Below are 26,914 nucleotides of genomic sequence, written 5' to 3' on the forward strand. Positions count from 1 at the left end.
CCCCAAATCTTAAAGAAATGGATTTGTAGAATTGAACTTAACCCCACAAACTTAATGAAATGGAGATGCAGAATTGAACTTAACCCAAAATCTTAAAGAAATGGAGATGTAGAATTGAACTTAACCCCAAATCTTAAAGAAATGGATTTGTAGAATTGAACTTAACCCAAAAACTTAATGAAATGGAGATGTAGAATTGAACTTAACCCCAAATCTTAAAGAAATGGAGATGTAGAATTGAACTTAACCACAAAACTTAATGCAATGGAGATGTAGAATTGAACTTAACCCCAAAAACTTAATGCAGTGGAGATGTAGAATTGAACTTAACCCCCAAAACTTAATGCAATGGAGATGTAGAATTGAACTTAACCCCAAAAACTTAATGCAATGGAGATATAGAATAGATTTTAACCCCATCCACATAATGACATGGAATTGTTGAACTGAACTTAATCCCAGAAACTTAATGAAATGGAGTTGTAAAATGTAAGTTGCATCATAACAAGACACAAAGGAATTGGCATTTTCTGTTCCAGTTAATACATTTAACTGTTGCTTATTTCAAATTACTTTTGTAATGTCAATAGATTATTTTGTTGTCCAGGAAACTTATCTTCTCCAATGAGAAAAGTTAGTTATTTACTGATAAAAATGCTCAGGAACTGTATCAATAGCAAGAGTTTAAAGATGGCTGCTGTGAAGCCCTATTACAGGCATTAGATCAAAAACATTTTGAATTAGCACCATCTAGACATCATCATAAGAAGTTTTTCAGTGCAAACTCCACACTGATATGACACTCCATTCTGAAGGGGTAGTGATAACATGATTTTCAAGATGACCACTGTGGCAGCCAATCAGGAAAGATTTTCAAGATGGCCACCACGGTGGCTACAATTAATGCCGAAGGGGCACAATTCTCATTTAGGATCTACTAAGCCTCAGGAACACAACTGCCAAGTTTCATGACCAAAAGGTCTGGAATAAGGACAATAACAAAACTCAAGATGGCATACATGGTAACAATGCTGGAAATCAGATTTGCAGAGTTTTCATTGCGGACCAACTACACAGTATTATGGTGAAAACCCAATCTTAATATGACCATCCTTTCAGGGAAGTAGTGATAACAAAAATTTTATGATGATCAGCAATACTGAAGGTTACAATGACAGTTTGATTTAGGACTAACAACATACTGCGAGACGAATTACTGAAATCCTCATGTTAATATGACCGTCTCCATCGAAAAAGTAGGAAAGACAAAATTGTCAAGACAACCATTGTGGCTGCCATAATGATGTCTGAGTGGTACTAATTTTCATTACTGACTAATGAGACCACAAGATGAAATTGTGCGTTAAGTTTCATGACAACTCTTCTGTTATGTGTACCTATATTGTGTGCTTAACATTTGTCCATGATTGTAGATTGTACTTCAAGATAATGTTCATTTGTAAACAGGATGTTTACAGGACTAACTTTTGTTCATGATTGTAAGTTGTAAATAACATGATGACATAACTTGTTAGTTCAGAACATTCTAGAAACAGACTTGTTTACATTGCAAGAGTTCAAGATTAGTCTTGATTACTGTTACACTAGGTTTTGCCATTAAAATATTTACACTGTATTATAATATAGGCCAAGTGAAAATGTGTATAAATTGGAGTCTGACAAACAAATAATTCATTCCAGTTTTAAGACCAGTCTGTTGGAATCATTTAAAGTTGTGTTCTGCTTGAACAGGAATTATTTACTGAAATTATTAACTGGAATTACTAGGGGCTCATTGAATGGATTAACACATTATTTTGGAATTACTCTGAACTCATTCAAAGGCATTCTGGATTGCATCAAAGTGGTATATATAGACATTCAAGACTATGAAAATTCATTCAGAATATTCTATACTTTTGTACTTGTCATAGGACATTTAGGATTATTTGGGATTTGATTCACAATACTCTCTTAAATCTTCACTTTGTGACTTAGAGAAATGTTTTATTTGTTGATTTTACTTAAATTGTTTGTTTCACTTTTTCTTTTTGTTAGATAATTTCAGACTCAGAGTTGTAACACTTCACAGATGCATCGGGAATTACCTAAGTTCTTCAGATGAGAAGCATAATTAAAATGAATGTGGCTGCGATACTGGATGTATAAGAAAACTAATTTTTCATTTAACCCCTGGAGTCTTTTTTGTTTCGCCTGAAATGAGAGTAGAAAACACATTTTGGGGTCTATTTCTAAATACATCGACTTCCAAGAGATTTCCAGGTAGCCTAATGCCTAGTTGTGTTAGAAGCATCATTTTTCATTGGCTATTTTGCTTGCACATGAGCAGAAGGGTAAAAGTTGGAGTTCTTTGGAGTTGTTTGGTTTTTTTGCTTAACGGGCCAATCATTTTTTTTTTATCAAGACCACTCTTTATTCCAAATGCCCATCTTATACTACTTTTGCAAAGGTTTGCCTGTCTGGTTGCAGTTCAGACCAGTCTGCCTTAGATCTGAGGCCAAAAAGCATAAAATCCAGACACAAAATTGGATTCCGACCATGGGCAAAATCTTTGGTGGAAAAAAATCAGGTCCAAAAAATTACAGTCTTCCCTCTGTATTTTGGAGTGCAACTAGAACATCCAGATTATCTGGTATCAATGTACAGCTGCATCTGTCTACCTTTCTATAATACCATCCACTTTATTGCAATGTACATGACCTTGACTCTACAGAGCCTGGAAGTAGGCTACTATATGAGTTAACGAGTTAAGACCAACTAAACTCATGAGGAAACTACCTAGCATTATGACTCTGCCATAGTAGTTTAGGCAAAGCAGCAATAACAAACAATTGTAAACTGATTGTATCTGATCTTTGGGCCCTTGAACAGTAGATAGGCAGGGATTTATCAATTGATACTAAGATACTTTCAAAACTATTCTACTGCACAAAGTAATTACTCATACTGATAACAGAATATACCTCAAATGTCCACTGGCAAAGTCATTTTAATAATCACTGTTCCAGTAACATGACCCTGGGAAGCCATTTTCAATGCAGAGCAGTCACCCATAAACACATTTGATAATTTTGCTTCATTTTGATGCACTTTTTGAATAATCATAGTACTCTGACATAGTACTCTGACATATATTCTTAATCAGAGTCCCTTGAGGTAACTGATGCTTCACTAGCAAAAACAAATTTCTAGGAATCCATTTTCAAGATGGCCATCTAAGTGTCCATATTGGATGTAACATTAATGACATTTTAATTTATGACCAAATAGACTTCATTAAACATCTTGGTGAAAACCCCATGTTGATATGACCCATTCATTCAAGAGAAGCAATAATGCAGTTTTCGAGTGGCCAAGTGGTCTAAAGCGCTCTCCGTTACGGATCGCTGCCATCTCACCTCTGTCTGAGTAGGTTTGATTCTAAGATTCGGCCAAGTGGGTATGTGAGAAAGCTTGCCTGTAGCTTCTTCAGGGTCAGTGGTTCTTCCCGGGGTTTTTACAGATTCTTCCTCCACCATTAATACTGGCCGCCATGCATAGCCTATCGTGTGCTGAAAATTACGTTAAACCCCACAACAACAACAGCAGTTTTCAAGCTAGCCATCACAGTGGCCATATAAGAGGCTGGATCAGCTACATTTTTGTTCAGGACCAACTATATAGATATCATTAGAAGTCTTCTAGTGAAAACCTCATACTGATATGAGTCTATTTAGGTAGATTAATGATAATGGGATTTTCAAAATGGGTGCAGTGGCAGCCATATTGGCTGTCAGAGTGGCACAATTTTCATTTAAAACCAATTAGACATTATGTTAAGTCTTTCATTGAAAATCAAATATTGATATTAGCATTCATTCAGCAGATATAGTGAAAACAATTTTCAAAAAAATGGCTGGTGTGGTGGCCAGATTGGATCTCTGACACCATTTTGATTCAGGACCAACTTGACCTTAGAATAAATGTGCAGAATTTCGTTGTAATCCCTGTAAAGTAGTTTAGGAGGGGTAGTGATAAAAAAGTTGCACCAAAAGCTCATCAGGCATTAGATGACCAACAGACAATAGGATATCCTATAATCTCTTCTGGCCCATGACTAATACAACTAAACAGAGGTTATGTTAAAAACTTACTGACAGTGCAGGCTATTTATCTCTCATAAGTCTGTTTTCATGTGCTTGAGAAGTGTAAGTCTTTCAAGATGGAAATTAAATAATTCTATTCACTTACTCTAAATGTAACTTAGTTACCATTGCAAATATATAGATATAGAGATCATCTGATAAATAAGGTGACCAATAATCAAATAACCAAGTAAAACTAGTAATTAAATTAATAAGTAAAATATCAATTTGTTATTCTGTTGTTCTTTGAGAGAGAAAGAGAAAGGAAAGGTTAGAGAATGAACAGAAAAAGATGCAGGTTAGGTGTACAATTTTTGGTAAACAAATAGCTATTTTTCTTCTTTGAATCACTTTTTTATATTTAAAATAATTGTACAACTATAAAGTATTATAATTACATTCCTATATTTAACTCATTTGAAATGTAAAAAAAAAAAAATTGTCTAAATTTAGCAGGTACATCAGTCATTTTGTCAAAATGTTTCCTTTAATATATTGTTTTCAATGTAGAAAAATCCGTTTCATCATTGCTTTTAATGTGGAAGAACCCTTTTCCATGATTTTTTAATGCAAAAAATCCTTTTTCCATGATTTTTATAATGTGGAAAATCCCTACTCTATATTTTTTGTAAGGAAGATCTCTATTTCAACATCATTTTAAATGTTGAAAATCCCTAATCCATGATGTTTTTAATGTGGAAAATCACTTTTCCATGATATTTTTAATGTGAAAAATCTCTATTCCATGATATTTTCAATCTGGAAGATCTCTATTCATCATCATTTTTAATGTGAAAAATCCCTATTCTATGATATTTGTAACGTGGATTATCCCTATTCCACGATATTTTTAATGTGGAAAATCCCTATTCCATGATATTTTTAATCTGGAAAATCCCTATTCCATGACATTTTTAATGTGGAAAATCCCTATTCCATGATATTTTTAATGTGGAAAATCCCTATTCCATGATATTTTTAATGAGGAAAATCCCTATTCCATTACATTTTTAATGTGGAAAATCTCTATTCCATGATATTTTCAGTGTGGAAGATCTCTATTCATCATTTTGAATGTGGAAAATCCTTATTCCTTGATATTTTTAATGTGGAAAATCCCTATTTCATGATATGTTAAATGTGGAAAATCCCTATTCCATGACATTTTTAATGTGGAAAATATCTATTCCATGATATTTTTAATGTGGAAAATCCCTATTCCATGATATTTTTAATTAGGAAAATCCCTATTCTATGATATTTTTAATGTGGAATCCCTATTCCATGTCATTTTTAACATGAAAAATATCAATTCCATGAAATTTTCAATGTGAAAGATCTCTATTTATCATCATTTTTAATGTGGAAAATCCCTATTTCATGACATTTTTAATGTGGAAAATCCCTATTCCATAATATTTTGCTGAACTTATTCATGTGTGTCACTTTTCTACTTTCATAATAAGATTACACAGTATGTACATCATTCCAGTTACCTGTTCAAAACATGTCATAAGAAATTTAATATAAAATCCAATTAGCTCTTACCGTAACATATAACTTTAACACGTAACTAAAGATCTGTAAAAGTTATAGCATAATCAAAGCAAAACATTTAAAATAAATGGTCTTGTGAAATCCGCTTTTCATTCTGTCTGGGATGGAAGATATAATCATCACCTTAAAAACATAAAATTTACTGTTTACAGATATGGAATCATCTAGAACAACAATTAGTTCTTTGTGGAGATGATACAGTGGGCTTTCTCAAGTCCACTGTACTTGTATTATAAGCTGATGTCCTTTTTGTTGCCACTGTAGACTTTTTCTCATCCTCTGACAGTGGAAGACAGTACTGGTATATAAACTCAAACATTTCAGTCACACTCTGGCCAGTTTTACTTGATGTTTCAAAGTAAGGGTCCCTATCCAGTTTCTTCTGATCTATGTTACTATTTATCTCCCTTGCAAATCTCCTGGCCTCCTCTTGTGTTACCTCCCTTGATCCTGGTTGTAGAATATCTAACTTTGTCCCCACCACCACCTTAAGGCAATCCTCATTAGCATTGTCTAGAAGCGGAAGAAATCTTGCCCTGAGATTAGAAAATGAGAATCTTACATGAGTCTTGATCATACATGAAATTAGCACTGTCTACAAGGGGAAGAAATCTTGCCATGAGATCAGAATATGAGAATCTAACACGAGTCTTGATTATACATGAAATTATCACTGTCTACAACAAGGGGAAGAAATCTTGCCATAAGATCTGAAAGTGAGAACCGTACATAAGTCTTGATCTATCATGAAAACAGCATTGTCAGGAAGGGGAAAAAATCTTGCCTGATCTGAGAGTGAGAACCTTTCACAAGTCTTCATCATAGATGAAATTTATCACATGAGATAAACTTTGATTTTTATATCAAATATTCAGATTTTGCTTACCAGCTTAAAAGCCAAATGCAATAGTTGTACAAAACATGCATACTTTTATTTTTAATTTTACAAACATAAAAGGCCTTTATCTTAGTATCATCTATGTCAACTGTGATCAAATATGTTTGGTTGTCTTTTAGAAGAATTTATTTAAAGTTTTTTTTTCTATTTTGATTTTTGGTGACAATTTCTGCTGGTATATTTACATCATTTGTGCAATATAAAAAGATATGCGAAACCTGATCCAATTCCGTTCAGTTGTTTTAGAGAAGTTTCTTATCGTATTTTTATTTCTGACCACCATAGTATTCATCATATTATTTTTCTCACATTCTGTCTTTCCAAGATTTTGTTGTTGTTGTTGTTGTTGTTGTTGTAGGGTTTAACGCCATTTTTCAGCACAAGATAGGCTATACATGGCGGCCAGTATTAATGGTGGAGGAAGAACCCGGGAAAAACCCCGGAAAGAACCACTGACCCACGAGAAGTTACCAGCAAGCTTTCTCACATATCCACATTGGCCGAGCCCGAGACTCGAACCCACGCAGACAGAGGTGAGATGGCAGTGATCCGTGACAGAGAGCGCTTTAGACCACTCGGCCACTCGGGGCCCCCCAAGATTTTGTAATATGAAGCATTTGTTATGGGAGAAGGGCATCAATCTGTACAAATTTTAAAGTTCTCGACACACTGCATGATCATGTTTATCAGGTATCAGGCATAAGTTCTTCAAACTCTAGGCAGCACATCTGGAATAGATAGTAGTCTTTAAAAGTAATGAATTTATACCCAATGAATCTATATATACCAGTTCATGGTCTGAATTAATAAAGGTCCAATGATAATAAATGGCGAGTTTTCCAATAATTCCCAAACCTTGAAATCCTTGAATGTTTCTCACCAAAGCAGTGATCGTAAATACTAGTCATGAAAATAATCAGAGATTTTTCTTTCTGTTCATCTCTATTGCCATTTTTCATGCAATTAGCTGAATCAACTGGTTTCTTGTTAGCTACTTATTGTTTTATACACTGAACAACTACATTCTACGTATCTATCTTATTAGTGCTGAAGTACTTTAGACTCTTTTCATTCCAGATAGAAGAATCCGTTTTAAAACTTTATCCCTAAAAATTTTCATTTTCTTGAAATTTATAAAATAAAATTCTGAATCTGGAATTTCATGAAAAATTGATAACAATTCCACAAAATTCAGAATGGGGGCTCTGTCGATGGTAGGATCCAGCCCATTAAATTTGGTCAGATTGTGTACAGTACATTTCATGTTTGAGTCTTTTAATATTTTTTATATTTTTTTTAAACAATGTTTTCTTTATTTTAATTAGTGTCAGACTAAAATTACAGGAAAAAAGCTGAAAAGTATTCAGGCCAAGATTTATTTTGTCATGTATGCTCAAATTTGTTCTGTGAGTTTTGTGATCATCTTGCCCAAGGTTTTAAAATTTTATCAACATCCATCATGTTTAACAGTAAATCTGCATTATTTGCCCAGCTCAGAAATGTTTACAAAAATATGGCCAAGATATGTTATTTGTTTGTTTAAAAGTTTGTCGATTCTTAGTAAAGGTCAATTTATTTGAAGATGGATGTATATCATTTGCATACAATTTAAAGGTCTCAATGCTGGGTACTCCTTGTCATATTTAGTTGGTCCAAATGTTTTTGAGCCTGAAGAACATGTTAATGAACAATGGACTAATCAAATACATATGATGGACTGAAGAAATATGTACCATGGATTGATGAATAAGGTTAACTAAAAGTAAACCTACCACAGTGATTCAAAGCTTGTTGGAATTCATACAATGGATTGATGGAATATATCCAATGGACTGAAGGAATATGTACAATGGATTGATGGAATATAGACCATGGGCTGATGGAATATGTGTAATGAACTGATGAAATAAGTACAATGGACTAACAGAATATTAACAATGGACTGATGGAATACATGCACTGGACTGATGGAATATTTACCGTGGACTGATGGAATTTTGGTATTTGTACAATGGACTGACAGAATACATCCAATGGATTGTTAGGATATGAACCATGGGTTGATGGAATAAATGCAATGGACTGATGGAATATGAACAATGGACTGATAGAATATGTACAATGGACTGAATGGAATATATACAATGAAACTGATGGAATATGTACAATGGACTTATGGATTACGTGCAATCAACAGAAGGAATATGTACAATGGACTTATGAAATGCAAAAAAGAACTGATGAAATATGCACAATGGTTGGATAGAATGCATGCAATGGACTTATGGAATATGTACATTGGACTGATGGAATATATGCAATGGACTGACAGAATATGCACAATAGACGGATGGAATAATGACAATGGACTGATGGAATATATGCAATGGACTGACAGAATATGCAAAATGGACTGATGGAATATGTACAATGGACTGATGGAATATATACAATGGACTGATGGAATATGTACAATGGACTGATGGAATACATGCAATGGACTGATGGAATATGAACAATGGACTGATATAATATGTACAATGGACTGATGGAACACATACAATGGACTGATGGAATATGTACAATGGACTGATGGAATACATGCAATGAACTGATGGAATATGTACAATGGACTGATGGAATATGTACAATGGACTAATGGAATACATGCAATGGACTGATGGAATATGTACAATGGACTGATGGAATATATACAATGGACTGATGGAATATGTACAATGGACTGATGGAATACATGCAATGGACTGATGGAATATGAACAATGGACTGATATAATATGTACAATGGACTGATGGAATACATGCAATGGACTGATGGAATATGTACAATGGACTGATGGAATATGTACCATGGATTGATGAATAAGGTTAACTAAAAGTAAACCTACCACAGTGATTCAAAGCTTGTTGGAATTCATACAATGGATTGATGGAATATATCCAATGGACTGAAGGAATATGTACAATGGATTGATGGAATATAGACCATGGACTGATGGAATATGTACAATGGACTGATGGAATATGTACAATGGACTGATGGAATACATGCAATGGACTGATGGAATACATACAATGGACTGATGGAATATGTACCATGGATTGATGAATAAGGTTAACTAAAAGTAAACCTACCACAGTGATTCAAAGCTTGTTGGAATTCATACAATGGATTGATGGAATATATCCAATGGACTGAAGGAATATGTACAATGGATTGATGGAATATAGACCATGGACTGATGGAATATGTACAATGGACTGATGGAATATGTACAATGGACTGATGGAATACATGCAATGGACTGATGGAATATGAACAATGGACTGATATAATATGTACAATGGACTGATGGAACACATACAATGGACTGATGGAATATATACAATGGACTGATGGAACACAGGGATCGTCCTGGGCTTCGCCAATGTCGCAAATTGCGATTTTTTTTCCTTATTGGCGACAAAAATATCCCATCTGGCGATTTTTTTGGAGACAGACTTTTTGGTTATTTAATTTGTACATACAATGATAGATTTGGACTGGATAAATTAAAAGGGAGAACGAAAGGAAGCCACAAACTTGACTAAGCAATGCATTGGAATCAATCTGTTACACAAACAATCCTTTGTTCGTATTGACAACCCCATCTTTACAGTGCATTGTTACATCATAATCTGCTTATGCTGACATCTGGGCTAAGTACTGTATACTGTGATACAGTCAATCATGCTACCGAACTATACCTACAACTGACCGACTTCTGAAGACGCGAATAGAACAGATACAATTAATTGAATGGCTAAATCTTCTGTTGTTTTTTTTTTTCTTTTCTTTACATATACCAGTACAATAGTTTTGCTGAACCTTCACAGAAAACTGATAACCTTTGAAGTACCGACTACTGTGTATAAATACAAAGCAAATGGAAAAAATCTCAATCACAATTATGCCTGTCGCCAGTGCAGCATTTTACTCATTGATCTTTTCCTTTTGCCATCAATCCGTGTTACGGCTGCTGAGAATTAAACTCCGAAACAAGAAATAGCACAAAAAAACCAACAACCAGTTTTGCATAATTAATAATAATTATTTATTTCTCAAAATACAAGAGTGAAAGAATCTCTAAATTGGGTGTGAATTTATGCTTATATATACGGTCCAATATTGCCAGGTGTTGACTTGTGTAAGTTTCATTCATGGGAATGGAGATCCTAGTTTGCTTGTGGAGAAAATTTATACAGCATTCAGTGATCATTCTTGGGATTTAGGAAGCAATTCACTACAAGCTTTGTGAAGCTAGCCATAAGGGGGGGGGCTGCTGATAGACTTCTAGTGTCACCTGTCAGTGCTGTGGACTGTGATCGTGGATTCAGTAAGATGAACCTCATAAAAACTGACATCAGAAATAAACTCTGCATCTCATCTCTTGAGAATTTCATGAGAATCAGCATGTACAGATGTGAAAAATTAGACTTTGAAACTGCATTCAACAAGTGGGCAGCCCTAAAATTGCGACGGATCTTCATGTAACACTGTAACATTATGTTAATCCTTGTTGTAATTAAAGAATTAACTAACCCATCTTTTGTAATTTTCATTGCCTGTTACATTAATAGACTAAATTAACACTTGGAAAAATGTACACTACTTGTTCTGGCAACACTTTTTGAAAATTGGCAACAAAATATTGAGGTTGGCGATTTGTTTGGCGACAGCTTTTTAAAAGCCAGGACCATCCCAGGAACACATATAATGGACTGATGGAATATGTTCAATGGACGGATGGAATATATACAATGGACTGATGGAATATATACAATGGGCTGATGGAATATATACAATGGACGGATGGAACACATACAATGGACTGATGAAATATATACAATGGACTGATGGAACACATATAATGGACTGATGGAATATGTACAATGGACTGATGGAATATATAGAATAGGCTGATGGAATATATACAATGGGCTGATGGAATATGTACAATGGACTGATGGAATATATACAATGGGCTGATGGATTATATACAATGGACTGATGGAATATATACAATGGGCTGATGGAATATATACAATGGACGGATGGAACACATACAATGGACTGATGAAATATATACAATGGACTGATGGAACACATATAATGGACTGATGGAATATGTACAATGGACTGATGGAATATATAGAATAGGCTGATGGAATATATACAATGGGCTGATGGAATATGTACAATGGATTGATGAATATACAGGCTTTGCAGTAAGGGTAGCAAAAAATAAACTTACCACAGCGATTCAAAGCTTGATTCATGATTAAGATCAAATGCCAAGATGGCTGCTCCTGCATTGCGACAGTAGAATGACTGGAGTCCTGTGTATTTCTCATCCCCTGCTGTATCCTGAATGAGACAGATATTATCTTTAATCTTAAATACATGGATATCTTGGTAGGTAGGTATGTAAGGATAGACAGACAGACAAACATACTGGAGTTCACATCATAAAAAAGATAAATGGAAAAAAGTTGGATGGATGGTAAATGGATGTAATAAGTTGATATTAGCTATTTACATGTACTCAAATTAGGAAAAAACCTTTATCAGCCATCTGTCTCAATGCAACACAACCTTATTAATGTAATCAGACATTTCAGATATAAAAGCACATGTTTTAAAAAACATTTAAAGATGACCAAAGTAACTTAAATATATGTGTGATTTGCAAACTCTTAATGCACCTGCAGTGTGACTCCTCAGGCCTGTATTGTTTTACACAAAGCTCTTTTATCTTTCCATATAGGACTGTATGGATATGGGAAAAATTTCAATCATATCCAAAATTTAACTGGTTCAAGTTAATATGAACAATATGCATGTGTTAAAATTAACAAATGTTTATTCTAGCTCAGCTTTTAAGGAGTGGCATGTTTGATTTTTGGTGTGTGTGAATATATATATATATATATATATATATATATATATATATATATATATATATATATATATACACACACACACATTATGTAGAGATTTTGGGGTGAAAAAAATCAAAACCAAGTGGAAATAAATTGAACATTTATTCAGTTCTGCTTGGCACTCTTTAAAGTACACATTCAAGAGGAGCATGTAAATTTAACTGAATAAAAGATAATTACATTGCTTGATTAAATTCCATAAATGTACAGATTTTAAATAAGAAGAGTAAAAATCCTGTGTTAATTCAACAAAAGAAAATTATTGAATCTGAAAATATAAGGCCACAACTTTGTTAAAAGACAATGCTGCATGTTGAATATATTCCTAAACATTTTTTATGAATTTAGCTGAGTTCAATAAACATCATGCTGCCTACTACATTTGTTTGAAATCCATTAAGGGAGATATGCACATAAACGAAATTGGATGGAAATGATAATCAGGGGCATTAACTCTACTAAATGACAAATGATGCTGACAACTGAACTCAAGCTTCAAGCAACTTCAAGTTGCACACCAAATCTGGTTGAAATCCAATTAAAATTAACTAAGTTATTGTGCAGAAATGAAAGCGAATGGGTCCAAGAACCAGGGGCCACAATTCCACTAAATAATGACTCAAAAAACTGATTGCAACCTTAGCTAAAGCCCTGTCAATAACCAGCTTTCTACCAAATTTAGCTGAAATCCAACTGTAAATAAAGGAGCTGCTGTACAGATATGGAAATGGGTGGATCTGTCAGCTAGCGCCTATCACTCTACTAAGCAAGGCTATAGAATGTTGATATTTAAATTTTGCTGAGACCTTATCAACACTGAGCAACCTTGAAAACTTTGTTGAAATCCAGTAATATTTATGGAAGTTAAGTGGAAATGAAATTTGGTGAGCCTGACCATCAAGGCCAATAACTCTGCTAAGTAATTATGTCAAAAGCTTACAATAAATCAGCCACATTTTCATCCATATCAAGTAGCATACCAAATTTGGATGAAATCCAAATAAAAGTAAGAATTTTTGTGAGATACAATAATATGTGCAACGGACAATAAAGGGCTATAACTCCACTAAACATTGCAAAACGCTGACAATGACATTCAACAAAGGCTCATCAATATCAAGCATCATATGATATATTGTTTGCTTGAAATCCAATAGTAATGAAGGTATTTACTGTGCATTAAAGAAAGTGGGTGTGTCTGACAATCAGGAGCAATAACTCTGCTAAACAATGAGGTACAAAGCTGACAACCGAAGAAAGCTAAGGCCACGCAAATATTAAACTGCAAATAAAACTTGGATGAGTTCTAGTGTGGAAAAAAGTGGCTGGGTTTGGTATTCAGGGGCTGTAACTATGCTAAAATGATAAAGAATGACAACTGAACTTGACCAAGGTCTCATCAGCAACAACCTATCTAATTAGGAGAGTTACTATGTGGAAAAAAAGTACATAGAAAATTGGCAATCGATTTCAGTCACTGTCTCATGACTATCGAGCTGCATATCAAATTTTGTTGAAATCCTATAATGACTGGATCTATTAGTAAGATGAGTGCTTTAAGAATACCTTCTTGCACTAATGGTAAAAATCTGAAAATGCCCATTCTTATATGTGACATAAACTCTTGAAACATTCTGATGCATACACGTTTCATCAAGATACAAATATTGCAAAAGTTTTCGTGAATAATTCAAGAGTATGACAGCCGATGATAACAATTATTTTTAAAAATTATAACGACATGGATAACTTATAGATTGCCGATCATACAGAGCTCAATCTTTAATCTGTAAAGTGAAATGAAGTGTTAATACATTTGTATAAATATGGGAGATAACTCTAAAAGTACTAATCCAACAAACCCAGTTTTATATGGAACAAAAATGCTTTTTGTAATCCAAAATGAAATAAATACCAAGCATGATGAAGATATTTGGAATGGTTCAGAAGATATTACCCTTAGAAAAGTTATTACTGGATGGATGGAAACAATTGGAACAACTCCTAAAATGTGAAGCAGTCCATCTCCTTTTCTTGCATGACATTTTTGTGCTGTTGTCATCATGGGATTTAACACCATTTTCAGCACAGGCAAGGCTATACATAATGGCCAGTATAACAGGTGAAAAAAGATCCCAGAAAACATCCTCAAGAAGCCACTTGCAAGCTTTCTCACACAGCCACATTGGCTGAGCTTTCAACTAGAACCCATGCAGACAGAGGTGAGATGGCAGTCATGTGTAACACAGAACACTTTAGACAACTTGGCCATTCAGGACTCCTGTGCAGGACATGGTTTCTAGATCCAAAAGTATAAAAAGCTTCAAGAACATATCCCAAAGCTTAGGGGTGTTAGGGAATAAAGATAGGTATGTGTGGCACTGAAAATATATTACTGGGTTCAGTAATGAAAACTGTGACGAATGGGCAGACTAACGGATGGACTAGCTGACTCCAATATACCACCATAACTTTGTTTGCAGGGAGTATAATTAAGGAAGTTATTAGGCAGAAATTAAAGTGAGATGAAGAGATGGGTGGAAGAAGGGACAGATGGACAGGCCATATTTGATAACCATATTTTCTGTGAACAGCACGGAACATCAATGAGAGTAAGATTGATGTTATATTGTTAAGGAAGTTCAGTTAATGTTACATCCGCTTTATAATATTCAACTGTGTTGAGCTGGGGGAAGTATTCAACAGTGTGTAAAGGAAAAAGAAACCATAAAGAACCTTTTAGTCTTCGTTTTAAAAATCTTACCCATACAGCCACGTTGTATGATCCCCACTGCTTTAAAAAGAAGGCTGCACCTATTGTCTGGAATGAAAAACAAATGGAAAGAAATTCAATGCTCCCTCACTGTAATGGTGTCTAAGGGAACCATATAAGTAACATGTATTGTAATTGTGAGGGGTCTTTATATTAAGGGTTGTTCCAACACATATCTGTCATGATACAAAAATAGCATGTGGAAAGCATCAGAGTTGCAAAAATTAGATAAGTTGGAAAAGTGGAGTCACAATACTGCAATTTTAGACCAAACAGATAACATATTGGTATGTGTTTGCAAAACAATGCAGACCTCAAATTTAAATCCTCAACATTAAAAAGAAACAAAACAAACAGAAAAACTTTGTGAAAGTGCCTTAACACATTAACCCCTAGCAACGAGTTAATGTGGCAGGAGGTAGTAGCCTACTGCCGAGCTCTGTAGCATCATGGTCATGCATGATACACTAAAGTGGGTGGTATTATAGAAACGTAGACAGATGTAGCTCTACAATGATACCAAATAATCTGGAATATCTAGCTGCACTACAAAATACAGATAAAAAACCCTAACTTTTGTCCTGATTTTGTTCTACACAAAATTTGCGTGGCCAGAACCTGATTTTTTGTGCCGGGATTTTAGACTTTTTGGTCTCAGATCTAAGGCAAACTGCTAAGAACTGCAAACAGACAGATGAACCTTTGCAAAAAGTAGGATAAGATGGGCATTTGGAATAAAAAGTGGTCTTGATACAAAAATAATGGTCCATTTAGCAAAAAAATAAATTTAAAAAAATCCAACATTTACCCTTCTGCTCATGCACGAGCCAAATAGCCAATGAAAAATGATGTTTCTAAAACAATTAGGCAGAATGTTATTGAAAGATCACCTGGGATTTGGTGTTTTCGGATCTGTTCAGAAATAGCTTTCAAAATGTGTTTCCTACTCAATTTTCAAGTTAAAATGACAAAAACCTCCAAGAGTTAATGTGTTAATGGTATAGAATCTATTCATGCCACATGTTGTCTATATATACCACTTCAGGCTTTTCTGCACATCTAAGGTTTCCATCACCAATATTGGTGCAAAACGCATACTGAATGCAGCTCATTGACAAAAATAAGATACTGCAATGCTTACCATTTCAAAAGAAAATATTAATTTTGGACACAAGAGGATACCACCCCTGTGTTTTCATGACTCTTGATATGTTGGCCTATACTGTGCACAACTTTGAAAAGATGTTAATCCATCCGGCCGTGGAAACCAAATACATTACTTTTGACTCTATCAGCATTTCAGTTGAGTAATTAGGTCAGGTTAAAGCTGGTTTTACAAAGTTCAATGTAACAATACCACTAAATGGCAAGAGATATTAAGCAAACTAAAGTGACTTTGTAAAAAATTTAAGTAAAAGTTCAACATTTTTAAATAAAAAAAAGCTATAATGTGGAAGAGAAACAACAAGGAATGTGTTTACAACATCTCATTTTTGGGGAAAAATTTTACTAAAGAATTTAGAAACTGACCATACACCAGGGAATTTCTTGAGAATTCTGTTCTAGTGGTAAGCTGACTGTTATAACAGACAATGAAATACATGTAGGACAACTCCTTGTATACTTACAAACCTGGATTAAGATGCAGTATTGTCCTAAGGTAAACATTTCCATCTTTTAAATAATGTATTTATCTTTATGATTCAAAAAGATAAATATTAAATAGGTTTTTCTGGGTTACAAGTTCAAGAAGGTCATAGAGTGGGTCTTCAAGCTGACATTTAGAAATCACATTTTTATAAGCATTTAGAGTAGAAATGTGGGATAGTTTTGTACACTTTATGAATATCACTTTCCTTAATTAAAGGATGATCATTCTTTATTCATACATTGATTTTCGAACAAAAGCAACACGTGATCCAATGTTTACAGTAATGATGTTTTGTTGCACATAATTACTTGACGTGCAGAATTACCAGATACAGCAGTATGCCTACTAACATGAGTGACAAGCTTCATTTGCCTACCTTTGCCATATCATGCTCCTCAAAAATAACATCAATTCCTTATATGATCTGAAAATCTAACAAAGTCATCTACAGAAAAATTTCAATAATTGCCTGAAAATTTAACTAAATCATCAATATAGTAAGGTAAAAAAGCATATAAAATGTAATTTGTTTAGACTATGTATACTTTGATGTACTTAAAATAAAATTTTCTTCCACAAAAGTGAAAGTCTGAACCATTAAAAAATGTGCAAATAATTTAAATATAGTCACTGAATTAGGTCATGGGACCTATTCAAGATATGTAAGTATAACATTTGGTTTGGTTTGGCTCAATAGTTTTTTTTTTTTATAGCTATCTAGTTTACATGAGATTTTCACTGAAGGATGCAGGGACAGCACATCATGATAATTTTGTATATAGAAAACTATGTAATCTGAAAATATTAGAAGCTGGAGAAATGAACTACAAACAAAGGTATGATAAAAATGATAGGATACCTACACTCTATGTATTCCTCTAACATTTTTTCCTTTAATGAATACCATACTCCTTAATTATCTTTAAAACTGAGGACTTTTTGCAGATTCTGCCTTGTCAGTTAACAAATAAACCTACAGGCTGAAGGAATGTCTCATTGGCAGGGAGCCAGTTAGGTATCACATCTGTTCCGATGATTTATGGCGGTTGTTGAAGTTGGAAGAATCATAACTCTAAATCTTGGTCTTGATGGGCATCTTGTATAAAAAATAAAAACCATGTTTCTCAATCAAATCATCAAAAACTATGTGTTTTTTTTTCCTTATTCAGGCCAGTGTGTAAAAGAAATATAAAAGAGGAAATACGTTTGTTTTGATCCTGTGCTGAGAACAGGACTTCCTGACTGAATCTAACTAATAACTCACTGATGAGATCATGAATTTCCAACTTAATAACTCTAGCTAGATTCCTCTGCTACCACTTAACTATCCAGGCCAAAGGTCATCCATTTAACATATAACAAATGTAACAGTGCTGCCTTCAATATCCGACCTTTGCTGATCTGTTAATCTAAATTGCTTCAGCACCTAAACCATAAGACAAGAGGCCCAAACTGACCTGCTACTGCTCATCTGGTTGACATAACTGAACAGATGATTGTTTCACAAAGCAGGCTTAGGTAGTATTGAAAAATGTACACTATCCCCCAAACTTTGTGTCATGTTGTTTTTACCTTAAAGGCTGATAAAAGATCTTTCCATAGAAAAAGGCATAATTAGTATGTGGCGTGCTCATAACTGAAGTCAAAATAGATTTTTAAAAGTTCAGTTTACAGACTAGTCTTAAATGTGTGGTCTTCAAAGTCATACTGCATTCACACAAATTGAAATTTTTTAATTCAAAGGTTGATATTTTTAGGCCAAGAGAATCTTTACTCTTGGTTATAAAATCTGGAACTGTTTCAGGAGAAAAGCATTAATGGTATATTTTTAAATTAAAAGCTAAAAACAAACAATTTCAAATAATTTGTCAGTAATGGTGCTGACAATATGAAAAGTCATAAAATAATGCACAATACATGTGACAAGATAAAAATGATTATTGTTTCCGGCACAGTAACATGGCAATGCGAGAAACTGTCAAACTATATTTCATGAAGCATAACATTTGCTATCAAATATTAAATAATTTGAATTTGGAAAAAGTTTTTGGAAAGAATTTTGTGCAAATCAATTTTTTAACTTGAATTTTGCAAGAAATATAATCTTATTAAATCAAAATAAAAATCTATAAAACAATAACATGTGGATAAATATATGTAACTGTTTAAAGAAATTTTGATTCATAATTACAAAACTGCAAATAGTTTATGCTGGCCTAAAATTGTACATATTCTCAAACAATATTTAATCTTATTCATTTTAATCCCTAATTTGTATTATTTTGCTAATAATTAATAAACTGCTAAATTTAAATGTACACATCTTATCAACCTTTAATTTTTAAAATTTTTGCATACCTTTCACAAGGGGAAGAACTAAATGTAACCACTAACCTCTCGATAGTCAATATAAAAGTTTCTCCATTTACTTTCCTTCAGTGAGAGAATTTCAAAGAAAATAAATTGAATAATTTGCATGTTTTTAGATTTCTGTCCTGAACCTCATTAATATGTGCAAATCTTGTTTATACTAAAACTTGTTGTGCATCATGATAATTTAAGCCTTTTCATTAAGTTCACTCAAAGTCAGATAAAAAAGAACCTGTCTTTTGAGTGGTAAAAGTCAGTGAATCAGATACAAGATTACTATATTGGTTTGTGCAGATTTTGCTTATTATCAAGCCCATTTAAGACTTTGATCATATTAGCCTGTATTCAAAATCTGAACAGAATCCAATCAGAAATATGGTATCCAGAGTAGTAACAAGCCCAGTCAACTTGATGGAACCTCATTACTGAACTCATCCAACGGCTTAATGAGAGAAGCCCATACTCCAAGTCCACTCAGAATCATATCAGAAATGTGGCTTCCAGGATGGCAACAAGCTTGGCCAATCTCATGCATAATCTCTCATTAATATGTGTGCATCTCATTCATTATCAAACGTGTCTGAGATTTTGATCATATTGGCATATATTCCAAGCATGAGCACAAATGGGTCAGAAAGATGGACTTCTGAATGGTAGGTAACAGGCTCAGCCAATCAGATGCAAGATCACTTCATCAATATACTGTTATGTACATCAATATTTTTTTAAACTCTTGGTGTCAATATTATGTGTAATTTTTGTTCATGACTGTAAATTGTTATGATCTTTTTATAATCAAGATATCAGCTCACTTTTGTACATGGGTATAAATTCTATTTTAAGATATTAAGAGTGTAGATGGCATAGGATTTATAAATAAATAGGTGTTTACAATCAATAATAATAGTACTGATAATGAACCTGTTTACCAGTCTGAGGTTATTTCCCATTAGATAGGTGGTCAGTGGATTCTTCTAAGAATTAAATTCTTTCCCATTGGATGGGTTGGCCATGTGGCTGACTATTGTAAAATGTCTCTTAGAAGGAGAAAACTGCATTTTAGACCTATATGTGTAATGGAAAGAAATGAGCAATTAATGCATTCTTATTTCTGATTCCTATTTTGGGTTCTTATTTCATATGTTCATGTGTTAGTACCAGTCTGCAGATGTGTTTAATGTTGTGTTTAGATATAATATGAGAGGAAACATTTGTTTGGATTATTCATTGGAAATACAAAACGCTCATTGGAATAAATTATTATTCTGGGACTATTGTGAATTTATTCAAAGGAGTTCTGGACAATGCCATTGTGAGATATCAAGATGATGGCAGACCAGAGCATTCAAGAATATGGAATTCATTTGGAACATTCAATTCTTTGGGAACTGTGATAGAACTTTTGGAATTATTTTGGATTTAATTCATAATACTTAAGTTTCTTTTTCAATTTTCATTTTATACGTTTCATAATTAAATTATTTGTAAAGTTTTACAAAACTTGTTGGTTTAGCTTCTTTCTGTTACTTAGTTTATGACCATAGTCATAACAATACATACATCTCATGCATACTCAAACACATCAGCAATTTTAATGATATCAACCTATGTTGCAAGATTGATACAACCTGTATTAAAAAACATGGCTTCCACAGTGGTAACAAGCAAACGTTAACAGACAATGGACACAGGGACTCCTTTGGCCTTATAGTCAGATGACCTAAAAATTAACATAAACAGACCTCCTTCATGACTGTTTGAAGAAGCTTTCTCATTTTGTTTCCTGATATACAATGTTTAAAAGAGGTGATGGAGAAATGTTCTGGGCATCCATTAGCCAGCATTGTTATCCGGTATACAAATTAGAAAAACAAGACAAATTACATCCATAAGGTATCAGCCTAAGACAATTATACTGATCACTGGCATAGAATACAGATATGTGGTAATATTTAATGTGGTAAAACACCTAATTAATAATCATCTTTATGTTCCATTACTTACTGTCTCATGAGGTCTAAATTTTCCCTCAATGTATCTGCAAATTAAAGATGTCTTTCCAACTGCAAAGTCACCCAGAATTATTACTTTCAGATCCCTGAAAGAAGACAATATTTTGGTATCATAACTGATTATCTACATCTTTAAAAACTGTCATTTTGATGTTTGCATATAAGCATTTCACATGTAAACATCTACAAGATTTATACAGAGTATGGTGTCTCACCTGAAAGCATCTACAAGGCCTCTGCAGAATACAGTGTCTCACCTGCAAGCATCTATATGGCTTCTGCAGAGTAGAGTGTCTCACATGTAAGAATCCACAAAGCTTCTGCAGAATACAGTAAATGATGTTGTGATGACATAGCTTTCTGCTTCAGCAACCAAGACAGGACATCTTAGCAGTAGATCAAGGAACATCACTATAGCCAAAAAAAACCTGAAAGTCCTGGCATATCAATTATACTTTTTCAGCAACAAACACTGGAATCCTAACTTTCTGCTTCAACTACCAAGACAGGACAGCTTAGTATATCCAGGAATGTCACCATAACCACAAAAACAGGAAGTCCTGGCATATCAGCAACAAAGGCAATAAGCATAAGCATATCAAGATGGACGGCTTTCGTGACAAAGAGAGGAAGTCCAAGCATATTAAGATGGATGGCTTTATTGACAAAGAGAGGAAGTCCAAGATATCAAGATGGATGGCTTTAGTGACAAAGAGAGAAAGTCCAAGCATATCAAGATGGATGGCTTTAGTGACAAAGAGAGGAAGTCCAAGCATATCCAGATGGATGGCTTTAGTGACAAAGAGAGGAAGTCCAAGCATATCAAGATGGATGGCTTTAGTGACAAAGAGAGGAAGTCCAAGCATATCAAGATGGATGGCTTTAGTGACAAAGAAAGGAAGTCCAAGCATATCAAGATGGATGGCTTTAGTGACAAAGAGAGGAAGTCCAAGCATATCAAGATGGATGGCTTTAGTGACAAAGAGAGGAAGTCCAAGATATCAAGATGGATGGCTTTAGTGACAAAGAGAGGAAGTCCAAGCATATCAAGATGGATGGCTTTAGTGACAAAGAGAGGAAGTCCAAGCATATAAGATGGATGGCTTTAGTGACAAAGAAAGGAAGTCCAAGCATATCAAGATGGATGGCTTTAGTGACAAAGAGAGGAAGTCCAAGCATATCAAGATGGATGGCTTTAGTGACAAAGAGAGGAAGTCCAAGCATATCAAGATGTATGGCTTTAGTGACAACGAGAGGAAGTCCAAGCATATCAAGGTATACTGTTTCTGCAAAAAAGGATAGAAGTCCTAGCATAGCTTTCATACACTGACTTGCCTTTCTTTGTTTCATTAAAACAACTTGCCCCTACTTCAATTGATTTTGGTATTTCTTGCAATTAGACTTTAGTCTGAGGAACAGTGTCAATAGGAACTGCCAAGTTTATGAAATAATTCTTGAAAATTTGGCCTCTAGTTTCCCACTAAGATGATCAGGCAACACAGTACCAAACACCTGGAGGTAACATGCTGAGCCCAAACAACATCTAAATCAGGAGGGAGATCTTACATTGCATGACTAGCTGCAAAAAGTATCTATCGCTACATAGTATATTGTCTGATTTTTATGTAGCTAAAATAAACTGATTCAATCAGATCCCTTGTTGCATTTAAATTGGTACAGAGGTCTCGCTAGGATTTAAAACTAGGAGTCCAGGAGAGAAGAGGTTTTCATAATGTAATCACTCACGATACTAAGCTTCATTACAACAGTCCATTGACAGGATCACAAATTTATGGTTTATTTTTGTGGTAATTTTAGGCAAATAAATGGTATCTGATTTGCTGTTTTTTTCTGTATTTTTGCAAATACCTAGCAAATCATAAAACAGCTTAGACCTTAGCGTGCATCTCGCGAATTCCACAACATAGCATTGTCCCATAAGTTTCTGACCTACATAATTTGCATTTTAAAGTTAAATCTTTAATAAAATAATACATAGGCTTTGGTTTCAATGATTTGTATATTTTTTTCTGAATATATTTGCCCGATGATTTAAGAAAACAGACAATCTAATAAACTGGTACATCCCAGTCTTAGCACAGTCTGCCATTATTTTCCGTTAGACCTACTGGTTCACTTACAGTTTCAAACTAAATTTATGATGAAATAGTGTATAAGAGGCAGTTAATACATATCCAGAGCACTGATTCTGATCTTAAAACACAAGTTTGTTTGTTTTATCATCAAAGGATAGCATGCAGGAAATTGATAGTTGCTACCTTACTTGGAAAAGGGTTAATGGTCAATCAGCTATCAAAACATAATGCTTGTGAATGGGCAAGAGTTTGTTTGTCAATGTAATTGATATAAAAACTAGGCCTAGTTATTGATGCCTTGATGAATACATTTCGCTACAACACTAAAACTAACCGGGCTAAGGCGAGGGACAATTAAAAAAAATATGGTATGGTCAGTCAATGTACCTCTTAAATAATCACAGAGCAAAGTCGTTTTTGCTTTCCTAACAGAAGTAGGAAAGTTTACATTTTTAGGCGACTTGTCACCTACTTACATATGGCATTTTGTCTAAGTCTCAACATGTTTTGATTCTGAGGTCACGTGCACTGCTTATTCTGCTACATTCGGAAATGAACACAATAACGAAAGCTAAAGTTGTTTATTTGATGTACTTTTATAAATTACCCCATGTACATCTCTGGGTCTTTCTGTCTCTGAATTCAATCACTGTAAATATCTACATTTTCCCATGCGGACGCCAGTCAAAGCCTTTGAACTTACCACCCAGCTATTGCATCATGTTATTTTTTATGTACTCTTATAAAATGGCAACATGTATGTACATCAAGGGGTCTCTGAGTCACTGAATTTTGTGATTGTAAATATCAGCACAGCTAAATGATCAACACATTTTCCCACAAAGCAGTTGGCTAAAGCAGGACAGGCAAGTCTTTTGAATTTTGCCTCATACCCATTACATGCGTACGGAGGACTCCCGCATCAGTGATTTTCTGTCCCTGATCAATAATTGGCATCCAAATATGCGTAATTAAGCATTTCCGAGATCTCTGTGGTAGATTGTAATCATAGTAGCCTCATACATAGTGACATGTCAGAGGCATCTAAAAATTTTACAATTTTTATGCAACTTTTAATCATGAGTCTATGATTGTGGATTATTGGGAATCGCCTTATTGAATACCAAAGAGGTCGCATATTAGCTCTCACATTAGTTAATTGCTTTCACTTGCTATATGCTCAGCAGCTGGAACTAGATAAAGCTATGTTAAAAATCCAAACCACACAGGTTGTTGTTGTTGTTGAGTTTAATTATAGTGGCGTGCGCACAATTGTGCATGTGCCACTTTTTTCTGACTGCACTGCAGTCTGCTAGTTGTTCCTGGGGAAGGGGATGGTGCCACCTCCCCCAGGCTTTTATGGATTCAAGGAACCCTGATAGTTTGGCCTCAATCTGTGGGACCATAAAGTTCCCAAAAGTTGAATGGTTTGCTGTCATTACTGGGAAGGAGGGCTCAGGAACGGTCCTGCTTGCTTTCCATCGCTGGTTTCTTGTTGCATTTGCCTGGTGTTTCTTGAGATTTTTTTTTCTTTTTTTTTCTTTTCTTCAAAATGTTCTAAAAGGAGTGGGGGATGTTCTATGCTGTTTATAGAGGTTCTTAGTAGAAATCATGTATGAAGAGAGATTTTCAAGGTTATTATGGTATTACTAGTCGAGGTGTTTAGGGTGTGCTTCCTACATTATGTTATTTATAAGTTTTTAGATATTACCTCTTTAAATTATTTATTAATTAATGTTTTTAGAGATTGAATGTTATTTATAGTTTATTTAGCAAGAGACCGGAGTCCTTGCCGATTACACGGTTCGTTAAAGACATCTAGGACTGGAATCCTAGCTGATTACTCGGTTCGTTAAGGACATCTAGGACATCTGATTTTGCAGTTTCCTTAGATTTTTTATAGGTGCTTCGTAAGTGAATTATTTATTAACACTTTTATAAAACTGAATGATATGTTATCGGTTTTTATGTGGTTGGGACCATTTTATACACAAGTGGGGACTTGTTCAAAACAATGTTTCAGCTAGTTAAATATGCCATGAATCACTGGTGAATGCAGTAGACTGATTATCATTGGCTAATGAATATGGCTGAATCATGGACCACAGACCTCTGAAATTCTTTCATTGTATTAGAAAAATAGAGCATGTCTGATTCTTTCGGATAGTCTTCACTTGCTATTTGCACATAACCAGGTTCATGACGATACATAAAAGCAAATCAGAAGTTTTTTGTTATATTCAGTGTTAAATTTATAGATTTGAAAATAAAAAAGATTGCATTATTTACAGTTTTAAAAAAAAAACATTTAGAATTCAAATACTAAGGGACTGTCCCACAGCACATGACACATAACAGTGGCTTTGAAAATAATATCACACTATTTTTTCTGGTACTGGATTCTCAAAGATTTGTTCTTAAATATTTTGGAATTACTGACCTTACTGGCTAGTCCTACATGTAAGACATAGCACATTTCGCCCAAAACATAAATATCAGCGTCAGGTCTTACAGGTAGGACTACTTACTGGCATGCTACCGTGGTGGAGGAATGATTACTAAAAATATTTTGAATAGCGTGGAAAAATTGACAAATATTTTATTGCATCCATATTGCCAACCTTGCTTTTGCATTATTATTCCCCCCCACCCTATATATTCTATCATTTTCTTACTACAGTGATATAATTTCTAATGCCAGTGGATAGTTTGTGGAACTGAAGAGAAAAATAAACAATTAATAAAAACAACACCCCCCAAAAAACACCAATAGAAAAGTATTGTATGTTTAAACGAAATATGTTTATAACATCTGCTATGCGCAGGCAGCAGTTTAGCTTGAAAGTCGACAGTCAATTGTTGTGAATGGGAAGAAAACCTAACTGCATCACTACGACCCATTAGTGTGACTGGTCAGGTCATATGAACAAATGGCAGATCGGCCAACTCCCAATAAACTTACGCTTTTCGTTTATCAGCTGAAGATGCTGTCATGCTTCTTGCGTTACGAGAAAATACTCAGTCTGTAAATTCTGTGAAGACTGAGACAAATTCGCACTGATTATCACATGCTTATTACAAGTCGTGACTAATCTAACCGTGTTGACAGGGGTCTGATGCTCCGCCCACCCAAAACTTAAGAGGAACCGGAAATTCAGTGCAAAGTAAATTTTAGTTAAATGAAATTATATCCTGAAGGATTATCTTATGAAAATGTATGGAAGTTTAAATTATTTCTTCTCTTTTGTTGTTGTTGAAAAATGGTAGCATGAAAATGTATGGATGTTTATTTCTTTTATTAATTTGTTACTTTTTCAATATTAAAGTAATACGTAAATGCCAATTGTTGCCACTTTTCTGGAATATTCTGAATTTACTGTTGAATTACACCGACCATTGAGAAAAACAAA

General features: G+C 34.2%; 1 protein-coding gene across 2 annotated transcripts; it reads right to left on the minus strand.

Annotated features, from left to right (window-relative positions):
• Nucleotides 1-5,485: 5,485 nt before the first annotated feature.
• Nucleotides 5,486-26,639, minus strand: LOC149783547 (ras-related protein Rab-20-like). Of its 2 annotated transcripts, XM_089931815.1 has the most exons (5): nt 26,467-26,639; nt 21,401-21,494; nt 15,367-15,423; nt 11,915-12,027; nt 5,486-6,238 (listed from the first exon to the last, which is right to left on the minus strand). In XM_089931815.1, exons 1-5 carry the CDS (start codon nt 26,496-26,498, stop codon nt 5,863-5,865), a joined length of 672 nt encoding a protein of 223 aa, XP_089787941.1. In that variant the 5' UTR covers nt 26,499-26,639; the 3' UTR covers nt 5,486-5,862. The 2 variants fall into 2 exon arrangements, with proteins under 2 accessions (XP_089787941.1, XP_089787942.1); XM_089931816.1 differs by lacking the exon at nt 15,367-15,423.
• Nucleotides 26,640-26,914: the final 275 nt, after the last annotated feature.

The sequence above is a fragment of the Sinohyriopsis cumingii genome, chromosome 14, assembly GCF_028554795.1.
Source record: "Sinohyriopsis cumingii isolate HCF-2022 chromosome 14, ASM2855479v2, whole genome shotgun sequence".
Classification (NCBI taxonomy): Eukaryota; Metazoa; Mollusca; class Bivalvia; order Unionida; family Unionidae; genus Sinohyriopsis; species Sinohyriopsis cumingii.